The 21350-nt window shown below is 37.7% G+C and overlaps 1 protein-coding gene across 10 annotated transcripts in view; it reads left to right on the top strand.

Annotated features, from left to right (window-relative positions):
- The window catches only part of PLA2G4A (phospholipase A2 group IVA), a 150883-nt gene that overhangs the window by 83067 nt on the left and 46466 nt on the right, over window positions 1–21350 (top strand). For all 10 annotated transcript variants that reach the window (XM_077901893.1, XM_077901890.1, XM_077901889.1 and 7 more), the window contains 2 exons: window positions 12862–12998; window positions 20718–20940. In XM_077901893.1, coding sequence (XP_077758019.1) covers window positions 12862–12998; window positions 20718–20940 — 360 coding nt within the window. The remainder of the gene's footprint in view (window positions 1–12861; window positions 12999–20717; window positions 20941–21350) is intronic.

The raw sequence follows: 21350 nt of genomic DNA, 5'->3' as shown, positions 1-21350 counted from the left end.
TTATTTTCCTTGGTGAGTTTAAAGCCTAGTTGAGGAGAAAAACACTTGAGCAAATAACACAGTGATGTGTTAAGTTCTTTTTTTTTTTTTTAAGAGTCATGAATAGAAGGATATAAGAGCTTACAATAGAGTGACCCACTCTTTCTTTGTGGTAGAGAGATGGTGATGGGGTTCAGGACTCACCTGCCCAGTATATGGCACCCCAGCATATTGAATATCTCAAGCTGAAGGAGTTTGACAAGACTGCAGAAGCAGGAAGCTCTCTCCGACCTCCCACTCTTCTCCCCTGCAGCAGGTCTTAAGACCCTCATGCAAGAGGTGCTCTCCCCAAACCTGTACAAAAAGAGCATCCTTATCTCCAAAGATATAGAGATTCCGAGAAGAATCTGAACAGACAGGTCTTGCTAAATATCCTCCAGTTCTCTACACTTAAATTCATACACTGACTTATCTGATTTCTATATGATCACCCATTCTTCATCAAACCTAGCTTTAAAAATACTCAGATGTAACTATTTCTTTGGGTATTCATTCCCTTAACTTACCTTAAATAAATATGCATGCTTTTCTCCCATTAATCTCTCTTGTTAGTTTAATTTTCAGACCCAGCCAGGGACCTAAAGAGAGTTGAGGAAAACCTTTTCTTCCTCTACAATGGCAAGTCCTCCTAGAATGGAAGACTATTGGTCAAGCCTTGAGGAATGAGTTTGCTAGAAAAGAAAAAAAACCAGGAAATGGATACCTCTGTTAATTCCCAGATGTCAGCTTCATTTGAGAGACTCTGTCTTGCAATCTCAGTTTTTCCTTGCCTAGCTGCTTTTCAGTTGTTTCCAACAATTATTTCTTTCACTCCCAGCCACTGATTTACCCTCTGTTCCCCTCACACCTGTTTGACTTGCTTCCTAATCAAAGAGAGATCAACAGACGTTAAATGACCAAGCCTTCCTTTCTTGCCAGAAGATTGCCATATTCCATAAGCTATGCTATCCTTTGTTTCTTCCCTCTTGAATTCCATGGAGCAAACGGCCCCTTTTCTTTCAAATGCAGATCCACATCTGAAATGGATTGCCAGCCCCAACTAGGTGCCCTAGTATGTCAATCATCCAGTCTTCCCAGGACCACTCTTGTCCCCTGAACTTCTCTGCCTCTATCTCTATATGAAGTTTTACTGTAAAAATATAAACTCTGACATGAAGGAGAAAAAAGGAACAATCACAAAATCTCCCTGGAATGTACCTTCCCATCTCCTGCCTCTCCACTTCCCAATCCTTATATTCACAGACTTCTTCAAGTTTCCTACACCATCTTATCCTCTTCCCTCCCTTTCTCAGGCTTCTGACCTCATTATTCTAATGTAACTACCCCACCAATCGCTCATACTAATAAGTGGCAAAAGATCTGGCTCTGTCTCCCCCAGCTCTGTGGGTGCCAACAACATATTTCCCTACTTTGTGAAACATTCTCTATCCTTCACCTACTGCTTTGCTACCTGCCTCCCTGGTGCCCTGTGGCAGATCTCCCCTTGTGCATTCTTTAAATATACAAGTTCTTCACCTTAGGCCCTCTTCCTCTTCATTATGTGTTCTTCTTAAGAATTGTCTCTCCCTTCCATGATGTCACCCAGCACCCACGTCCAAAGAACTTTCTGTGTCTATCAACGACTTAGAACCCCCTTCTGAACTTCAGGCCTGAATGTCTGTGCACCTACTTGATTTCTTCACTGGTATCCCTCACATCTCAAACTCTGCACGTCTAGAGCTGGACACAGCACCTTGGTTTCTGTCAGTCCACTTATGCCTTCCCCCTAACCCCCACCTTCTGTTCACTCTCAAACCAGAGCTTAAAACCTTTCCACTGCTCACCAGCATCTGTCTCAACTCAGTTTTTGCCAGATCATTCCCAGGTCACCACACTCCTTCAGTGGGTGCCTCTTAGCTCCATATCTCCTCAGAATCCTTGCCCAGTTGGTGCCTTTCCCCACACTGTTTCTCCTCCCTGTAGCATGCTTCTCCTGTACCCACCCTCTCCCCACTCCACCTGCTTTTCAGGTAACCAGCACCCTCCCTCCCGTGCTTTGAGCAGTACATATGTAGCTGCTTCTGAGACTGTCACCCTAACCAACTGCTCCCTCTTCTCCCCCCATGTCTGTTAAGTCTCAGTTATATTCTCTGTGGCATAAATATGCACATTATCTTCTCAGCATTGACAACACTAGTACTTAAAAAAAACTTGGCCAAGTATTCATTTAATATTGGTTTTCTGCAGCAGAATATAAGCTTAATGAAGATCAGGACAGTGTCTGGGTTTTTTACTTTTATATCCCTGGCAGCTGGCGTAGCTGCTGGCACATGGTAGACCCTCAGTAGATCTTGTGTTGAGTGAGTCAGGGCACAGATTCGGGTGGGGGCTTGGCGCTGCTTCCAGGGAATGAATTAGCTAGAGAGAGGGATGAGGAACTCAGAACTGAGAAATACAGTATCGGGTTGGTAGGGAAGAGACACAGGTTGAGGAGAAAAGTTTGGATGAAAAGATCCCAGTTTGAACTGTTCCACTCGAAATGTGTGTGTGGGTACCTGAGTGGCTTAGTAGGTAAAACATCTGCCTTCAGCTCAGGTTATGATCTCAAGGTCCTGAGATCAAGCTCTGAGTCAGGCTCTTGGCTCAGCGAGCAGCCCACTACTCCCTGTCCCTCTGCCTGCCGCTCCTCCTCTTGTGCTTTCTTTCTCTGTGTCAAATAATTAAAATCTTAAAAAAAAAAAAAAAAAAAAAGAACTGTATGTGGGATACATAGATGTAGATGTCCAGTTGGCCTTTGTCCTTAGGTTCTCCTTTAGCGAAGGGAAAGTTGCTGCTGCAACACGCCCACCCCTCCAGCCCCCCACAATGCACTCCTTGTTTTGTGGAAAAAGGAGTCTTCCTGGGAAAATGAAACTTGGCCTAATAGTCATACAAATTGGCTTTTCTGCAATAGATGAAAGATAAAGTAATTATGTTTCTATCTGGAATATTCTTCAAAAAATATTAAATTCATGTTTTTAGAAGTCATTCTTAGAATTAAAACTTTCACTGTAGTTGTTTTAGTTTGGTCTAGAGTTTTTCTGTCTTGTCCAAAATAGTTTAGATATATTCAGAACCACCCATTCCCACAACACAAGTGCTTTTTTTTAAAAGGTTTTTTTGTTATTCCTCAGTCAAGGGTCTCTTAAGCTCGCAAGTCCCTTGCTCTCTGATGAGACTTCACTTTCTAGTTAGTTCTGGCTCATCATCCTCCTTAAGGAATGCAGGACAGGCTGTCATGGCGGCTCGACAAAGAAGAACAGTCCTATTTAATTTTCAATGCACAGACTGTCTTTCTCTTGTTCCCAGTGTTCAACCAACAGACAGCATCCAGCCTAGGACTTCAGTGTACAATTAAATTGTTGCATACAGGGATGCTGGCGTGGCTCAGTGGTTGACCGTCTGCCTTTGGCTCAGGTCATGATCCCTGGGTCCTGGGATCTAGTTCCTCATTGGGCTCCCCACAGGGAGCCTATTTCTCCCTCTATCTATATATATCCCTCTCTATGTGTGTGTCTTTCATGAATAAACAAATAAAATCTTTAAAAAAATAAAATAAAATAATGTCGAATACATTTGGGCAGCATAAACTTGGACTCCTTCACTTCTGTGCTTCACTTGTAAAATGGAGACTGTGTCTCTTATTATGTAAAAGAATAAGTGCTAGTGCTTGTAAGCATCCAGCTCAATGTGTAAGAGCATGTAGTAGTTGCCCGGAAGAGTAGTAACTATTCTACTTGAGTGTTGCTGTTCTACTGCATAATACCTGAGGGTAACCATTGTCAAATGTAATAAAATCTTGCCTAATAGCCCAAGACCTTATTCTCTTAGGTCCTAAGACTTTTAAAAAATGTATTCTCCATAAAAAAAAAAAAAAAAAAGTTTTAAGAATTTATCAATTTGAATCATTTGGAGGGAGGTCTTTCTAAAATATGTCATTCCTTGCTCAGATCGAACTGATTTGAGTGTTCTCATGTCTGTTTCATTTGTGATCAACTGCCATTTCCCCATGCTTTACATGTTTCCTTGAAGTAATTTCTTCAAACCACTCCTTTCTCTTTCAGCTTTATTGTTGTGGAATTCAAATCTGATAAGCAAGATTGTTGTTAGAACAGTGTCTCTGATTAGTGTAATTTCTCTATGAATAAAGGCCTGGAATCTTTCCCATAAGTAAGATCTGTAAGACTGTGTACATGGGGATTTTTGGCATAGCTGGATTGTTCAGAGGCCATTCTTATAAATTTTCTGGTCTGAAAATAGTTGTTGGTCAGATGAAACTTCCAGATTATAGTCTTATGGGAAGGGAAATGCTACTCTATGGTTTTTGTGTTCCCTAGTAACTGACCATAACAAACCAAAACTGGCTGGGGCGTGTGTGTGGGGGTGTGTGTCCAAAATATGGACTTGGAATAGTGGGGAAGCAAGAGAAGAGAATTCCACTTTAGCCTTCATCCGAGACTGAAAGAGAAAGTGTTTCCTCTCAAGTCAGGATATATTACATAACTTCAGTTTAAACAGATAGATGGCTTTGGGTAAAGTATAAAGTGGATCATAAATAATACATTCTGTGAGTGCTATTCTGTACTGAAGTCTGTCATATAAATTCAGTGAAAGACTAGAGAAAACAGAGCCATCTGGTGACAGAGGAGGAGGCAAATCAAAATAGTTTGTGGAGGAGATGTGATAGAAGTCAGCCTTGAATTATCAATAAGAATTTGTATTCCTTGGGTATGTTGTTTCCATCGTCTGGAATATTCTCCCTCTTGCTTCTTACCTTCACGGTGATGGCAGCACTGTGTACTATCAGTTCTTATTCGCATCTTAGATTGTGAATATGGCAGGGCAGACTGTGTGGAATTCCCAATAGTGGAGGCCAGGGAGATGTACTGCGCAGACATGAGCTTCCAAGGATCCAATTTCAGGATTCAGGAGGTGGACTTGGAGTTTTTCTCATCTGACATAGTGGTGGGATGTGAACAGCCAAGAAATAAGAGAGCTGGAGTCGGTCTAGGAAGTACTTGTCCAAGAGGCCCAAACTCTACTATGAGGCCGGTGACAACTGAAGACTGCAGAGCTCCTGAGGAGACAGGCTCAGGGGGAGGCATGCACCAACACACGTGTCCAAGCAAGGAGGGAGGAGGTAGAGGGGGACAGGTGCTGAGTGTGCTGCAGGTTTCAATTTGTTTTACAAATCACATGGGCATTATGTGAGGAAGCTTCCAGGGTTTAAAGGACCAGGGGCTGGATGAAAACCAAGTTTCAATTTCATGTAAACTCACTTTTAAAATTTTGCATGTAAAATTATGGCTATGCTGGAAAAAAATTGTACATAGATTGAAATGAGATCGTATATACTACTTTTTGTATATTTTGTGATGCAAACCAAGTCAGTGACTTCATTCCCTTTATATACAAAGGTGTTGCCTAAGTTTCTGACTAGAAATGGCCTGGACATCACTTTGGAAGGGCTGGTACTGGGCACAGGATGGTGGGGAGGCAATACCACTGTGGGAATTACCATTTACCAAGTACCGACAGCCATGTACACTCCTACCATTGCTAATACTGTGGAGGTGCACTGGTAAATCAGATTCAGTAATTGTCATCTTTGCTTCTATCCTCTAATTAATAATAGTAATAACAACAACAAATAAGTAAAGACCTAGGATGCACAAACAGTCTAAAGCCTGAACAATTTTAATATTGGAATAATCACTGTGATATGCTCATTCGGTCTTTAAAAAGAAATTAATGCTATTTTTAAAAAATTTCCTTTATGCTTGTAGGGTTGGCTTTCTCATTTTCAATACAGCTTCTTTGACCCCTTTCATAAGTTGGTGGGGAGTCATCAGTTGAAGGTTACAAAACTAGGGCATGGCTACCTCCTTGAATGTATATTCAAGCGTCTTGACTTGTGCTTTGGGGAACTGGGGGCTCAGGTGGTGGTTGACACTTTGGAAAACTGACTTTCAGCGAAAGCAGAGGAAGAAAGTGTTCTGATTTGACATTCATACCATATTTTTCTCCAAACTGGCCAGAACAGAGAGATGATTTGGGACAAATTAGAGGGTAAGGAAACAAGTTTCAATAATGTGGAGTTTGTGGCATCTTCAGGCATCTTTGCCTGATTTTACATGCAAAAAAAGAAAAAGGAATAATTTGTGAATGATCATTACTAACAAATACCAAACCCAAATACATAACAGTACAAATGGTTATAACTATTTATGATTCTAGCAAGAAACTGGCATAGGAAATTCTTTTTTTTTTAAATTTTTATTTATTTATGATAGTCACAGAGAGAGAGAGAGAGAGAGAGAGAGAGGGGCAGAGAGAGAGAGAGGCAGAGACACAGGCAGAGGGAGAAGCAGGCTCCATGCACCGGGAGCCCGACGTGGGATTCGATCCCGGGTCTCCAGGATTGCGCCCTGGGCCAAAGGCAGGCGCCAAACCGCTGCGCCACCCAGGGATCCCAGGAAATTCTAATACTTAAATTTTTTGACTTATAGCCCTCTTTCATACTATTCAGTAAAATATAAACTCTCTTAGAAATTAAAAAATATTTAATCAACTGGACTGCGTGTTTTAAAAGGTACTATCAGAAAAATATCTTAAGTCTCTATTTTACTAAACATAATGAACTGAATTTTCATATAATATTACTAGTTATATATTAAAACACCTTCTTCCCACTTAACACGTGAAAGGCGTCTTAAATAATTTACCAAGGAAAAGATTTTTTCTTTGAGTTTTTCATAATTTTGAGCATCCAAATTAACAATTTTGTTAACACCTGATAGTTTTGGTACAGAGATGGTTATGTACTTTTCTTTAAGACATGAAATGGGGTGATTTTAGATGAGATTAGCACTCAGTTGAGTGAACTTTGAATTAATAAATTGCCCTCTGTAATGTGGGTGGGCCCTGTCCAATCATTTGAAGGCCTGAATAGGACAAAAAAGATCAGCTTCCTTGAGCAAGAGAGAATTCTCCAGCAGACTGCCTTTCTCTCCATCTGCACCATTGGCTCTCCTGGGTCTCTGCGTGCTGGTCTTCAGACTAGAACTGCATTAGTTACTCTCCTGGTTTTGGAGCTTTCATTCTAATTTCATGATCCAATTCTATATCAAAAATCTCTTTCTTGATAGGTAGGTAGATAAATACATGTTGTTGATTCTGTGTCTCTGTAGAACTCTGACTAATACAGGAGCCAAGGAGGAAAAAGCCCTTAGATAATTTTCAAACCTTAAAAATCTATGAAAATATAAACCAAAAAAATCTTCAAACACATGAGAATTTCTTTCGCAAGAGAAGAAAGTAATAATATCCATAAGCCTGTGCATCAAGGTAATTTAATCACAACCACAGAATTTTTGGTAAATGAAAATTCACTTCCTGTTATCATATGAGAGAAGCATGAGAAATATTCATTGATATCATTTATGCACAAATACTGATGCTATAAGGTCTAAATATAACCTAAACCTGTCAACAATATTTATCTCTTTGCTTCTTTTAGATTTTAAGCCAGGACTAACAGCTGCTTCTTGTAACTCCTCAGTTATTTCTTTGAAAGTTATTTCAGTATGACCAAGGCTATTAAAACATCCAAAGTTAGCCTTCATTTATTACGTAAAATTGGGCTGAAATCATCAAAGTGACACATGAATCTGAAATGCAAATTAGCTAAATATCTAATGGTTTCTTTTACTAAAGTTTTCTCTTTCTTTCTGAAGATGAGTAAAAAGAGTGACTTATGATGTCGGTGAGACCTTAGGTCACGTAATGGTTTTATGACCAATTAGCTGCATCTGTACGCAGACAGGGTGTTCACGTACATTGAATATGTATTCATGTGAATAATGGAAATGACACTCTCCTTTTGAGAGCTGGGAAAATTAGATGAAATAAATTGAATGCTAGTGCCCATACTTGTGCCAGACACACAGTATTTTCTTGATAAGCCTAATCTCCCCTTTTTTATGTTAATAAAAATTTATATTTTTATAGTTTTTATAATTCCTATTCTGTATGAGTTATAGGATCTAGAGTGTTCTAGGAGCTAAAGGCCTCAAGGTTATTAATTCTACGCAGTATTTCTACATGTAAGGAAACAGAGTCCAAGGATTTTTTTTGCCTCAGGTCACAAAGTTAGTTGTAGGGAAAGCTTTCAGAGACAGTGGACCATAGTGAATTAAAAGTTTTAGAAAAAGGGGATCCCTGGGTGGCTCAGCGGTTTAGTGCCTGCCTTTGGCCCAGGGTGTGATCCTGGAGTCCCGGGATTGAGTCCCACATCGGGCTCCCTGCATGGAGCCTGCTTCTCCTTCTGCCTGTGTCTCTGCCTCTCGCTCTCTCTCTCTGTGTCTCTCATGAATAAATAAATAAAATCTTAAAAAAAAAAGAAAAGCTTTAGAAAAAGAAAATAAATAAAATAAATAAGTAAAAGCTTTAGAGTCTGACAGATCCACTTTTAAGTCCACAAGACATTACTTTCTAGCTCTGTAATATGGAAAAATCAACTTTGTATTTGTATTTGTATTTGTCTTTGTATTTCAATTATTTTATCTTTGACATGTATGTTATATCTCAGAGTTGTGAAATTTAAATGAGATACATAAAAACATTAATTCATGTGTAGTAAATGAAGATGGGAATTATAATCACCATAGTCATTCAATTATTTGATCATTCAATTTTCATGTACAAATATCTGACATTTGTTTCATCTGATAGCACCTCAGATACTTGACTTTAAAATCTTACCTGAAAACTCTAAGAATTTACTGTAAAGCAGTAATGAAAACAGCGGGTTATATAACAACCAATTCCAGTTTAATAAGTGACTACTTCCAGAAAATTCCTAACAACATAAAATAAACATCCCTAAGTATGTGTTGGTTACTGGCTTATGAAGAAGGACATATGGAGAGCTGTTTTCTCAGGATTAGAGAAAGTCTTATATTCAGTTTTCCAACTTTTCATATTAATCTGACCCTGAAAAACAGTTCAGGTCATGTGTTTTGTGTTGAACGGTATAACCTCTTACTAAGAATTTTCTTTCTCTAAACTATCTGATTTGTATTAGGTTTAATGTTATTTTCAATAATGCAATGTTACAAGTAACCAAATCAAAAGGCTCAAAGGCCTCTAAATGATTTTTGAATATAAACAATCTTCCTCCTTCTACAATATCCACTCTAGTACTTTTTTTTTCCTTAAAGGCCTTCTTAATCTTATTTTTCCCGACTCTCTAGTATACTCCTGCTACAATAAGAAGACTGGTCCTTTGGTCCTCAAATCACGTACCTTTCCTGCTTATGACTGTCTTGGCTTGACCTTGGAACCTGTGCTTGGCACATGGCAACAGTAACTGTTCACTATTATTGCCCATAAACTCAACTCTTTTTTCAAGGCCTAATTCCAATCCTTCCTCCTTCTAACTTCTTATCTGGTCTGCTACAAATACTGTATTGTGCTCCATTCACTCACTTTATATAACCCACTTTTGTTTCCTATCTTAGCTTTCTTTTCCCTCCACAAAGTTTTTAAGAACTTACATATTTTGCTTTATTTACAATTTAAACATTTATATTTGAAAGCATTCTGTGAATCTAAACATACACAGGTTCAGGGCAGCCCAGGTGGCTCAGCGCTTTAGCGCCACCTTCAGCCCAGGGTGTGATCCTGGAGACCTGGGCTTGAGTCCCACGTCGGGTTCCCTGCCTGGAGCCTGCTTCTCCCTTTGCTTGTGTCTCTGCCTCTCTCTGTGTGTTTCTCATGAATAAATAAAATCTTAAAAAATAATAAATAAACATACACAGGTTTAGAGTCATTTAAATTGCTTTGCTCCATTGCACCAAACTGGTGAAGTGTATTTTCATGAATGAGGTCTCGAACCTGCATCCAATTAGGATGACTAGAGTCTTTCAGTTTAGGGCCACTTGGTATCAGAAAAGAGCCCTGGATTAGGAAATTAGTCCTGGGTGTCCTGCTCTTAATTGTCCTACGTCGACTAAGACCTAACCTCTACAGACTTCCCTTTCCATATGCAAGAATTCCATAATCTTTTTGGTCCTTCTGGTTCTAAAACAATAATTCCATGAATATATGTATTTGTCACATTGGTCAGTAAATACCCAAGAATCAGGATCCAGGTGTTCGGAACACAATGCATTTGTGTCATATATTCTGTATTTCTGAGATTGAGTGCAGTATTTCCCCTTCAGCTGGCCCCATGCCCTGGGATTTTCCTCCTGGGTCATGACAACATCATCTGCTGCAAGCAAAGCTAGAAACCCTAATGGTCTGACCACATTCCGTCCCCTCTTATGTCCGACAGCAGATTGGTCGTCAGATTTTCTTTGTAAATATGCCTTGATTCTATTTCTCTCCTAAGCTTCACTCTAGGGATTGAAGAAAGGAGGATTGCTGTCTCCCATTCATGCCTCAGAAGAAAAGAAAACCATGACTATTACAGATAAGATGGAACTATCAAAAGTGGAATATCTGGGTGGCTCAGTTGAACATCTGACTCATGATCTCGGGGTCATGAGTTCAAGCCCCACATTAGGCTCCACACTTGGTGTGGAGGACACTTAAAAAAAGAGCTGGCACAAGTACATGAGCTCATCTCTGCACATGCACTCCATGATGTGTACATTTATTCTGCAAATGAGACTTCATCACAAATATAGAAAATAAAACCTGATAACAGTATGACAAATTTGATTTCACTCCAGTCAGATACTCCAATCAGAACATCCCTACTCACTTATGTTCTGTTCTTCCACCCACCGGGATTTCATCCTTCACTTCATTTCTTATAAAGCTTTGAATTCCTTCATGATCTAATATCTCTGCTCCATGAATTGCTCAGTCTTCTATCTATAATTTTTCTCTGATAATAGCTTTACTGGGAAACAATGTCAAGCAAAAGACAGCCCTTTCCCCAGTAAATATTTCCATCCATTCCCTCTTCCCTTGTCTGTCTCGCCCCACCCCTGCACCCTACCTTATCCTCAGTAGGCTCAGAATTTTCCTGGAAGATGTTGGATTGTACTCACCATGTGCCTGATATTCTGGAGCAGTGCTTGTTAAATTTTTTTGGGTCTCAGAAATCCATTATACTCAAAAAATATAAAAAACTTCTAGGAGATTTATTTATATGGGTTATACCTATGAATATTTAACATACAAAAAAACTAAAACTGAGAAAACTTATTAGAATACGTATTTTAGATAAGTCCTCGTCTTGTTAATATAAATAACATTTTATGAAAATAACCACATTTTCAAGAACAAAAAAAGTGAGAAGAGCAGCATTGTTTTACATTTTTACAAGTATCTTTATTGTATGACTTAACAGAAAACAGCTGGATTCTCATATCTGCTCTCAAATTTAATGTCTCTATATCACACATCCTGTAATTTCTAGAAAACTCCATCATACACTCATGAAGTCATGAGAATGAAAAAAAGGCAAATAACATATTACTGTTTTCATGAAAATAGTTTTGGCCTTGTGGACACCCTGACAGCTGTGTATACTTTGAGAACTGTGCCCGAGGGTAAAGAGAAACCACCAGCTCTCTTAAGCAGTAAGGGTTCAGATCACAAAGAAAATGACAATCTCTCCTTCTCCAAAGACTTGTAATTGAATCATGTTGCAGACAGCCTTTGCTTCTCTATTGCAAAAACTCATGGTTGACTCATGCTGCTTCCATTTTCGGAACAGCCTCCCCTCCTTTTCTGCCCTCATACCTCCCATAGTGAAGAACTGTGCATCTTTAAAATGAACCTCAGGTTTCTTTTTTATTTATGAAGCTTTCTTCACCACTTCAATTTCTCTGATTGGCATTGACCACACTTTCTGGACCTCATGTCCTCCTAGCCTGTAGCACTTTATTTTAGTAAGGCATATTAGCATGAGCCTGGAAATAGGAGTTTGGGATTTAACTTCTGACTGTATTTGCTGGTTGCATGATCCTGAACGAGTCTTCAAGATCTTGTTTCCAAGTGCTTTGGTTCCTGACCTATAAAATAGACGCTTCAGAGGAATTTTGTGAAAATTAAATGAGATAATTTCTATAAAGTGCTAAGAACAGTTCCTACCAGATACTAAGAGCTCAATAAATGTCAATCTATCCCTATTTTTATTGTCATAATTGTTATTACATTTATGCCTCACTTAAATAAATGATATTCCTATATCTACGTGTAATGACCAAAAGATAGAGATCCCTCAATCAGATTTATTTAATAAATAGATTTAATATATAGATTTTGTAGACCTTGTCTTTTTTTAATCATTTGAATAATAGCATATATTTTTGAAATGAGTCAGCATAAAGGAGCAGTAGGAATTCTGGACCAAGAGGGCACAGTGCTTACTTAACTACACATTACCAGCTAATAGATCTTACACAGGAATATCAGCATTTTAGAACTTCCATCTACAAAATGAGCAAAGATGTTTTTGCTCACTTCCCAGGATTTTTGAGAGGATCATAAGAAAAAAAAGTGCACCCAAAGCAAGCCAAAAACTGCAAAGGGTCAAGCAAATATAGAGACTTACGGTTGCTATTATTTTTTAATAGAATTAGCTGGTAGTTTAGTAATGTCTACTTTCTAAGAGACATTCTTAATTTTCTTATGTGAAGCATTTGCTTTATTAAAAAATTAGATATAACAAGGTATGAGTGAACTTAAAATTCTTTATTACCAAATGTGGAACATAAAAAAAATCGAAACCAAACGGGAGTATGTTTTATGATTTACAAATGATCTGTGTTTCATCCCTTGCAGGTGCCTGTGGTGGCCATATTGGGCTCAGGTGGAGGGTTCCGAGCCATGGTCGGATTCTCAGGTGTGATCAAGGCACTGTATGAATCAGGGATTTTAGATTGTGCTACCTACGTTGCTGGTCTTTCTGGCTCCACATGGTTAGTATACATTTTAAATCTTAGTTATATTGTGCTAAGTGTTTACCATTTATCTACCTGAAACTTTAGAAAAGAAAGAAAGACTTAGAAAATTGAATGTTAGCTTCAAATTACTGAAGTGTTCCAGCTGGATGCAATAATTTGCTTCTTAAAAATGTTTTTGGAGGTGCCTGGGTGGTTCATTCAGTTAAGTGGCTGTCTTCAGCTCAGGTCATGATCTTGGGGTCCTGAGATTGAGCCCTGTGTTGGCTCTGCTCAGCAGGAAGGCTGCTTTTTCCTCTCCCTCTCTGCTGTCTCTTTCTCAAATAAATAAGTTAATTTTTTTAAATGTTTTTTTAAGGCAAATTCACAACTAATGATGACTTTCTTCATAAATTTACTCCTTTTAAGCCTCTTTGTAACTTAAAATGTAGTTAAACATAAAATTAGAAAATAGATCAATTGAAATTCTATATAAAGATCACAGAGGTGGAATAACATGCTCCACCCATAATTAATTTAATCTTCCTATAATTTGCTGATTTGTAATCTTTCAGCAATCATGTCTAAGTCTACATGATTCACTAGGTATTCATTTTCTTCTCTAGGGCAAATAGAATGAAATGCAAGATGTCTTAGTATATAGAAGAATAAAAACAACTTTTGAATGCAAAAATGGAATAAGTTTCACTGATTGGCATCTAATTATGAAATTAATCCTTTAAATGTATTTAAGCTCAGCTAAATTTGGATAGAGATGTAAAACGTCTGTACATATAATATTTGTACACTGTAGATTTGCCTTTTCACAAACATTTGTGAAACATGTTCAAAGAACCTCCTATGTACTTTTTTGTTTGCCTAACCCACAGATGTACATTGAAAATCAAATATTAGTTCTCCCTCAGATGTTTCAACTATGAGTGTCACCTTATTACAAAATGTCTGACTTTGACTTACAAGGCTTTTTAATCATTCAGCCATAGTAAAGTTCATCTAGCATACTATACTATATGTGTCTAGCATTTTAAGATTTCTGTACCTTCTCATCCTGAGATGGATCTGAGTTTTTTCATTTTTAACTAAAGAAAATTTGACTCAGAAGCCAAGAGATTTGTCTAATATTGCTAGCAGAATCAACACATAGAGTCAGGCTTTTGATCTTTTAGTCTAGGATTCTTGAAATTAAACCATAGCCTTCTCTTGGACAGCCCTATGTTTTGCATAGAGGTTCATGTATAAAGAATCTATAGTTTCTTAAATATTTTTAATCAGATTCTTTAGCTAAGAAACAAAAATAAAAAAAAGAAACAAAAATTTAGAACTATATTTGCCACCTTCTTTGTATGTACCCTCAAAATGATTTATCTCTTTTGAAAGAAGGGTGTAGCCCATCATTATTCTTTCCCTTGAAGGAAAGAGCAGGCACCTGCCTGTTTAATGAGTAATATGATGGAAAAACTTGGACCCTTAGATTAATTGGCCTCCTCAAACATTTCATTATTACTCTCTGAGTGGTTTTCTTCCTCCGAATTCACATTTGTTAGATCCCTGTGGTCCATCACTGACTAGTACATTGCAAGAAGCTTACTTTCTTAAACTCATTTAATAAAGACAGAGCAGGTATGATTTGGGTTGCTGATCTGAGGATATAAAAGTGTGTTTTTAGGCTTAATTAGAGCTGCAATCATTGCTTTGGTTATGAATTGGGGGCAACATCTTATATTCTCCTGTCAGAGTTCTAAAAACAAGTCCTGCAAAATGTAATTAAGAGCATTTGAAATGTTACAGGCCAATCATTTAACTATCAGAGGCCACATGTTGATATGTACATAAACTTCTGCTCTATCCTTCACTGTCTAATTTCCTCAAGATTAGCCTTCTCTTATTTATTCCATTTCCTTGAAAGCCACTCTCTAAAATCCTTTCAATTGATTTTCACCTAGCAACCACCTAATTTCCAAATATAATGATGTCTTTTGAAGTTCTTTTCCTCCTTGACGTTTTGGTGAAGTCAGAGAAGATGAGGTTGGGGGTTGAGACATTTCACACGGTACCTGTCCCTCTTTCAAATCCCCCTCCTATGCATCTTGGTTTGTATTTCATCCTCTCTAATTGCTCTGTCTGCCATACTGTCTTTACTACTTTCACGTCTTTACTCCTTAATGTGCGCTTTCCTCCAGGACCTCCCTTTTGTTCTGTTCTAGCTACACACCTCTCCCTTGGGAATTTCACCAACTTCTACCATTTCAGTTATTACCACCAATAATTTAGTTCATGGGACTCTAGAACATCCCAAAAGCTAATGAACCAGAAATGGAAAGAAATCTCTTCTGGACAAGACAAATAGCTGTCAGAGAAGAGAATCGATTAAAAGATGACTCAGAGGTCAAGGATAGAGAGAAGTAGTGTATCTTTTAATAGGGTGAAACATCTGTGAACAGCTTAGCTTAGAACTGGGTTTGGAAATCTTTAGTGATTTTGGCAAGAATCACTGAGGTAAATAAAGAGCACTTTTGAACATGAAATTGCAAATAGAAGTGAATAGAAAATGAAAGGAAAAAGAGTAGGTGGGTAAACCTATTGGAAACTGTTATTTCAAGAAAGGGAATATAGGATTCATATAACTAAGTGTCTTAGTTTTGTTTTCAGAATTTAAGAAACTTTGATATGTTTGTAGAAGTCTGAGTTAAAGGAAACAGTCTTGAAGGTTGGATGGAAGATAAAGAAATAGAGGGTTCATGGATAGAAAGAGATTCAGACAGAGACAGGACAAGACAAGATAAAAAGCACAGGTGAAAGCTCTTCATCGTGGAGAGAAGAGATACTTCCTGAGACAGAAGAAAAGGTGGTCAGGATGATTCATGTTAGTTTTCTCTTGAAAAGTATAGGTGAGATGGTAAAAAAGTTCAAAGGAAGGAATTCGGAAGGACTTGGATAAACAAATTACACTCTTGTGTTGTGTAAGTTTTTATATTCTACTGACACATGACCATTACTTGGCACAAATGAGGTAATACGGAAATATTTGGAGAAACCCTGGACCTCCCAAAAAGTTTTCTGTGATCACAAAAGAGAATTTTATGTAGGACAAAGGCTTCCCTTGTAATGGCCACTACCTTTATGGTGATTACCTCAAATTATTTTTGGATGATACTTGTTATTCATTGCATGTAAGTATTAGCCAACTAGTCAACACAACTTCTCCAGTACAGCTCCCCCAATACAGCTTCATTTGCAGAATCATAAGGTACTATGGGATCTTAACTGCCACTGTGCTCGTATGGTGTTGCCATCCAAAGAGAAATAAGAGCAGCTCTATATCTATAACAGGGTTCAATTCATTAAACTGACTAAAATGGAATTCAATAATGAGAACTTCCAGTTCAATGGTCTGAAGAATTCCTGCAGCACTGAAAAATGAAACAATTTTAGGAGACATTGCCACTTTAGAGGTGATAGACCAAAAGATCAAGATGTAAGTTAGAGAAAATCTGTTTGAGGTGGGAACTGTGTTTGTCTTGTTCACTAGGGAGTATCACACATCTAATGACTAAATGAGGATTTGTATAAGTATCTGAATTTTGAGGAGAAAATTAATCTAGAGATTTCTTTAGCCTTATAGGCTCTTCGCCTCACAAATGTCAAGGGTCTTCTCAAGTCATTCCAAATTTTAGTTGCTTTTGAGACTTACTTTTGACACTTTTTTAAGCATAGAACTTCTATATGTTTACCCCTAAGGATGCTGATTTGCCAAGGCCTTGGAGGTCAGGCACCAGATATTTTAAAATATTGGCTATGTGATTTGGAAGAAGGGATTGCACTGAGAATTCCTTGTGGAATTTTTTAAAGATTTTATTTATTTGAGAGCATGCATGAGAGAGTGACCACATGAGTTGGGGGAAGGACAAGAGAAGTGGGTGGAGAGGGACAAGCAGACCCTGTACTGAGCATGGAACCCACATAGGCCCTCAATTTCATGATCCTGAGATCATGATCTGAGCTGAAACCAAGAGTCAGATGTTGCTCAACCACCTGAGCCACCCAGGCTCCCCTCCTGGTGGGCTTTTTTTTTTTTTTTTTTTTTTTAAGATTTATTTATTTATTCATGAGAAACAGAGAGAGAGACAGAGAGAGAGAGAGACAGAGACACAGGCAGAGGGAGAAGCAGGCTCCTCACAGGGAGCCTGATATGGGACTCAATCCTGGATCCTGGGATCAGGCCCTGAGCTGAAGGCAGATGCCCAACCACTGAGCCACCCAGGCATCCCTCTCCTTGTGGACTTTTGATATGATTTAGCTGTTAAAATTTCATACTTAGCCTAAAATGCATCATATGGAGAGAATGATGTGTACCATCTTATAAATATGTTGAAAAATTAGAGACAGATATTTTCTGATTTATAGAGAAATAATGTTGAGGATCCTTTCATTTAACTACCTATAGAGACTGTGGTATGTCTAAGACCCTTCATTTTAGCAACTTAATTGGTATAATTAGGAGTCATGTATTGGTAAAGAGATGAAAGTTAATGCTTAACTACAGAGTTGCAAATTGGAGTGATGTTTGCGTGCTTTAGAAGATAGTGTGTCCACAGAAACCAGTCATAGCTGAATCTTTCCTTGGTGAAACCAAGGAAATGAAGAAAGTTATTTAAGGAAAACTGGCCACTGCCTACCACTCCATCTTTAGCTTCACCAAAGCTAAAACTCAGGTATTAGATGTCACCACAATAACATCATAAAAGGTCTGTCCAACTCACACTCGCGAATTCTAAGGAATATGGTGTCATAAATGCTAAGCAAATGGAGAACATTAGCCCAGTGCCAATGGCTGAAGTATTCTAGGCCTTTCTGTCTCTGACTAGGGCTTGTATCCTCGAACCAGCCAATTGCTTCATGATAGGGAAAGGATGAGAGAGGGAAAATGGGAGAGAGAGATTCCCCAAAATTAATGAGTTTACTTAAACCTTTAGAGGGCAGAAATGGACTGGCATCCATATACATTTTGACCACTTAAAAAAATCTACCTCTAAAACTGTGGCACAAGTCCTAGCTTTTGAGCAATCCTCCAACCCCAAAGAGAGGATTTGCTTGATTTAAAGCTGATGGCTAACATTGGGAGGAAGGGAAGAGAGGAGAAGGGACTTCAGATCTTGCTGGAGGCAATTCATGGAGCATAGGTAGTTAGTAGAATCATAAATTAATTCATTTAAGACCAGCTAAATATAGATGAGAAAGGAAGTCTTAAATAATGTCTATGGGATTTGAGTAATTGCATTATTCTGCTGAATATTTGGAAATGACAGCTTCCAAAAGCAGAATGATCATATTATTTCCTTTTTACCTACCTTTTAAAAAAATCATTCTGCAGCTAAATTGATTTCTACTGACATAGTCTGGTTCTTTTCCTTATTTTTTCCAGCTTCTTTAAGGAAGGGATTTAATATATCTTATTATAAAGTAAAACTGGAATGAATCCGATAAAGTAAGTAAATATGTAACTAGAAATTCAATTAAAAATTCTTGCTATAACTTATAGCTCTGAGAAGTGTGAAACAGAGGATTGGGTTTAAGCTTTCCAAAATCCAAGACAAAATCCAAATTATATACAATGTCATAATACAATTTTTAATAAGTTAAGGACAGGTCAATGGCCCATGCAGGTAGAAATTATTCTTGTTAATAAGACCAGTAAATAACTTCTTAATGTTCTCAAAGAATGAAGCATATCCTGAAGAGTTCCAGAACCAGCCACTCAGAGGCTCAAAATGATGTTTTATTTTCCTACTTTTATTATGTTCCTAAGTGTAAAGCAATACATTCCATCAATGTGTACGATTATTGAATAGTATGATGAGGTCCAGAAAATCAAGTCTTTGTTGTCTATCCAGATGAATCATGTGATAGACCTTGGAATAACTACAGGAATGGACAAACCATGTATCTTTCAAACATCCTAAGCTATATTTTTTTTTTATAGATATTTGTTGATTATACCACACTCAAGTTCAGAGTAAATATTTTCGATTTATCTTTATCACATGTTTCTGGGAAATATTAGGAATCTGATTTATGTATAAAGATCTTCTAAGAATTTTTATTGAAGGCAGCCTGGGTGACTCAGTGGTTTAGCGCCGCCTTCAGCCCAGGGCGTGATCCTGGAGTCCCAGGATCAAGTCCCACGTCGGGCTCTCTGCATGGAGCCTGCTTTTCCCTCTGCCTGTGCCTCTGTCTCTCTCTGTGTCTCTCATGAATAAATAAAAATCTTAAAAAAAAAAGAATTTTTATTAAAAAATTTTTTTTCAGAGCATGTGTTCCATTTTAGGTCTCTCCTCATCCTCCATCTGTTAACTTATAATTATTTTCAATTTGTCTCTAAAGAACTCTGAATCCAATACAAAATTCTAATTTAATGTAAAGAGGAAGTTGTTTGGTGTCTAAGAACTGAAATCTTATTTAGAAGATTTTTAAAAATAACAAAACCTATCAGAGGAGAGGGCACATTTTAAATTCTAATTCTGTTATTAATTGGAGAGCTGTGAACATTATTTATTTAGATTCATCAATCCTCTCTTCATCTTTAAAATAGAAGAATTGAAAGCTATTGTAGGTCTTCAAGGCAACAACTTATATACAGTTAAGCAGCACATGTCTTGAGCATGGCAGGGACTCATCAAGGGTTACTTGTTTCCCCCTCCATGAAGGAAAGATAAATCATTATAGTAGGCATTTTGATTTGAATGTCAAGGAAACAAGAGATTAAATTATGTGCTATTTTCTCTTTGTTTGGATGATGTGATGGATATTTATTTTTTATTTTGTTCTCTCAGTTCAATAGTTCAAAAAACTGTGCTTTCCAAGTGCCAGGCATTGAGGCCAGAAAAAGAGGAATAAGTAAAATTTTCCCTGCAGGAGTTGATAACTTAGTAAGTGAGGCAGATGAGTAAGTCATACTTCATATTCAGTATGGAGAGCTATAATACTAGAGATATTGGCACACAGGAAGGAGAGTGGTAACTGAATGTTTACTATCTAAATATCAAACACCAAGGTAGTATCTACTGATTTCCAGTATTACTAGAAGTGGTCAGATGGCTGGTAACCAAGAATTTCCATAAGAAAGCATTTACCTTAAAGACTCATTTCTCTCTAGGATTTCACCATCAGATTTGGATGCTCAGAAATTCTGGGATCTAAAATTGGCAAAGCTTAGGATTCTGTCCAAACCACAGTGGACAAAACAAACAAACACACAAAAACACATTTGTCAGGAAAATTAGGCATTCACAATAGGTTAGAAAGCACATTTTCTGACTGTAGATAATCATTAGGGAAAATCAAATTTTCAGATTACTTGAGTAGGATTATATAGTAAATCAGTTTATTTACGTGACTCAAATGTGTTCACCAGTCTCTGATAGTCTAATAGGTATTACCCATTTCCAGAGGCTATACAGTGAACAGTAAGCCCAGTGTGGCATCCTCCTCAGTGGATTGGGCATGGGAAATCCACTGTTTCCTCTGAGACCTCTCTTTTATTTTGCTTCCATTGTAGACCAACTCCTTTCTGATTGATACATTCTTTCCTTTAACAGATTAATATCTTCAATCAGATAATTAACCAACTCTCTCTTCCTTCCTTCCTTTATGTATTTATGACAGAGAGTACCTGCCTTCTTTGGAGACCACTATGTAATGTCCTTTCTCTTCATTAATCATCTTTTGTTTTCTTTACAGGTACATGTCAACCTTATATTCTCACCCTGATTTTCCAGAGAAAGGGCCAGAGGAGATTAATGAAGAGCTAATGAAAAATGTTAGCTACAACCCCCTTTTGCTTCTCACACCACAGAAAGTTAAAAGATATGTTGAGTCTCTATGGAAGAAGAAAAGCTCTGGACAACCTGTCACCTTTACCGATATCTTTGGGATGTTAATAGGAGAAACACTAATTCACAATGTAAGCTATGATTCAACCTGCAGTCCTTTTGATACAAATAGACTTTGTATATCATAATACTTTCATAAAACAAAATGATACATCTTATAAAAGTCACTTGACTCACCTGATCCTATCAACAATGTGTACTGAGTACATACTCCCTGCCAGACGTAACATTTCTACATTTCCAACTAGTTCTTACTCATTCTGTGTAATAGTTTTGATGTAGCGAGGTACTTTTGGGTTCTTTTTCTTTGGAAAAATACACATTTTAACCCTTAACTGCCCACCCCCACGCCCAATGGCAGTCTTTTTAAATAAGGAGATGAATACAAGTAATAATGGTAGAGGAAAAATAGAGGTTGCTGAAAAGAGAGTCAGAAAAGGGAGTGAGTCACAAGAAACAAGCCCATTTGACATATGACAAC

Source organism: Canis aureus, chromosome 6 (genome assembly GCF_053574225.1).
Source record: "Canis aureus isolate CA01 chromosome 6, VMU_Caureus_v.1.0, whole genome shotgun sequence".
Lineage (NCBI taxonomy): Eukaryota > Metazoa > Chordata > Mammalia > Carnivora > Canidae > Canis > Canis aureus.
This window is presented reverse-complemented; position numbering and strand designations above follow the sequence as displayed.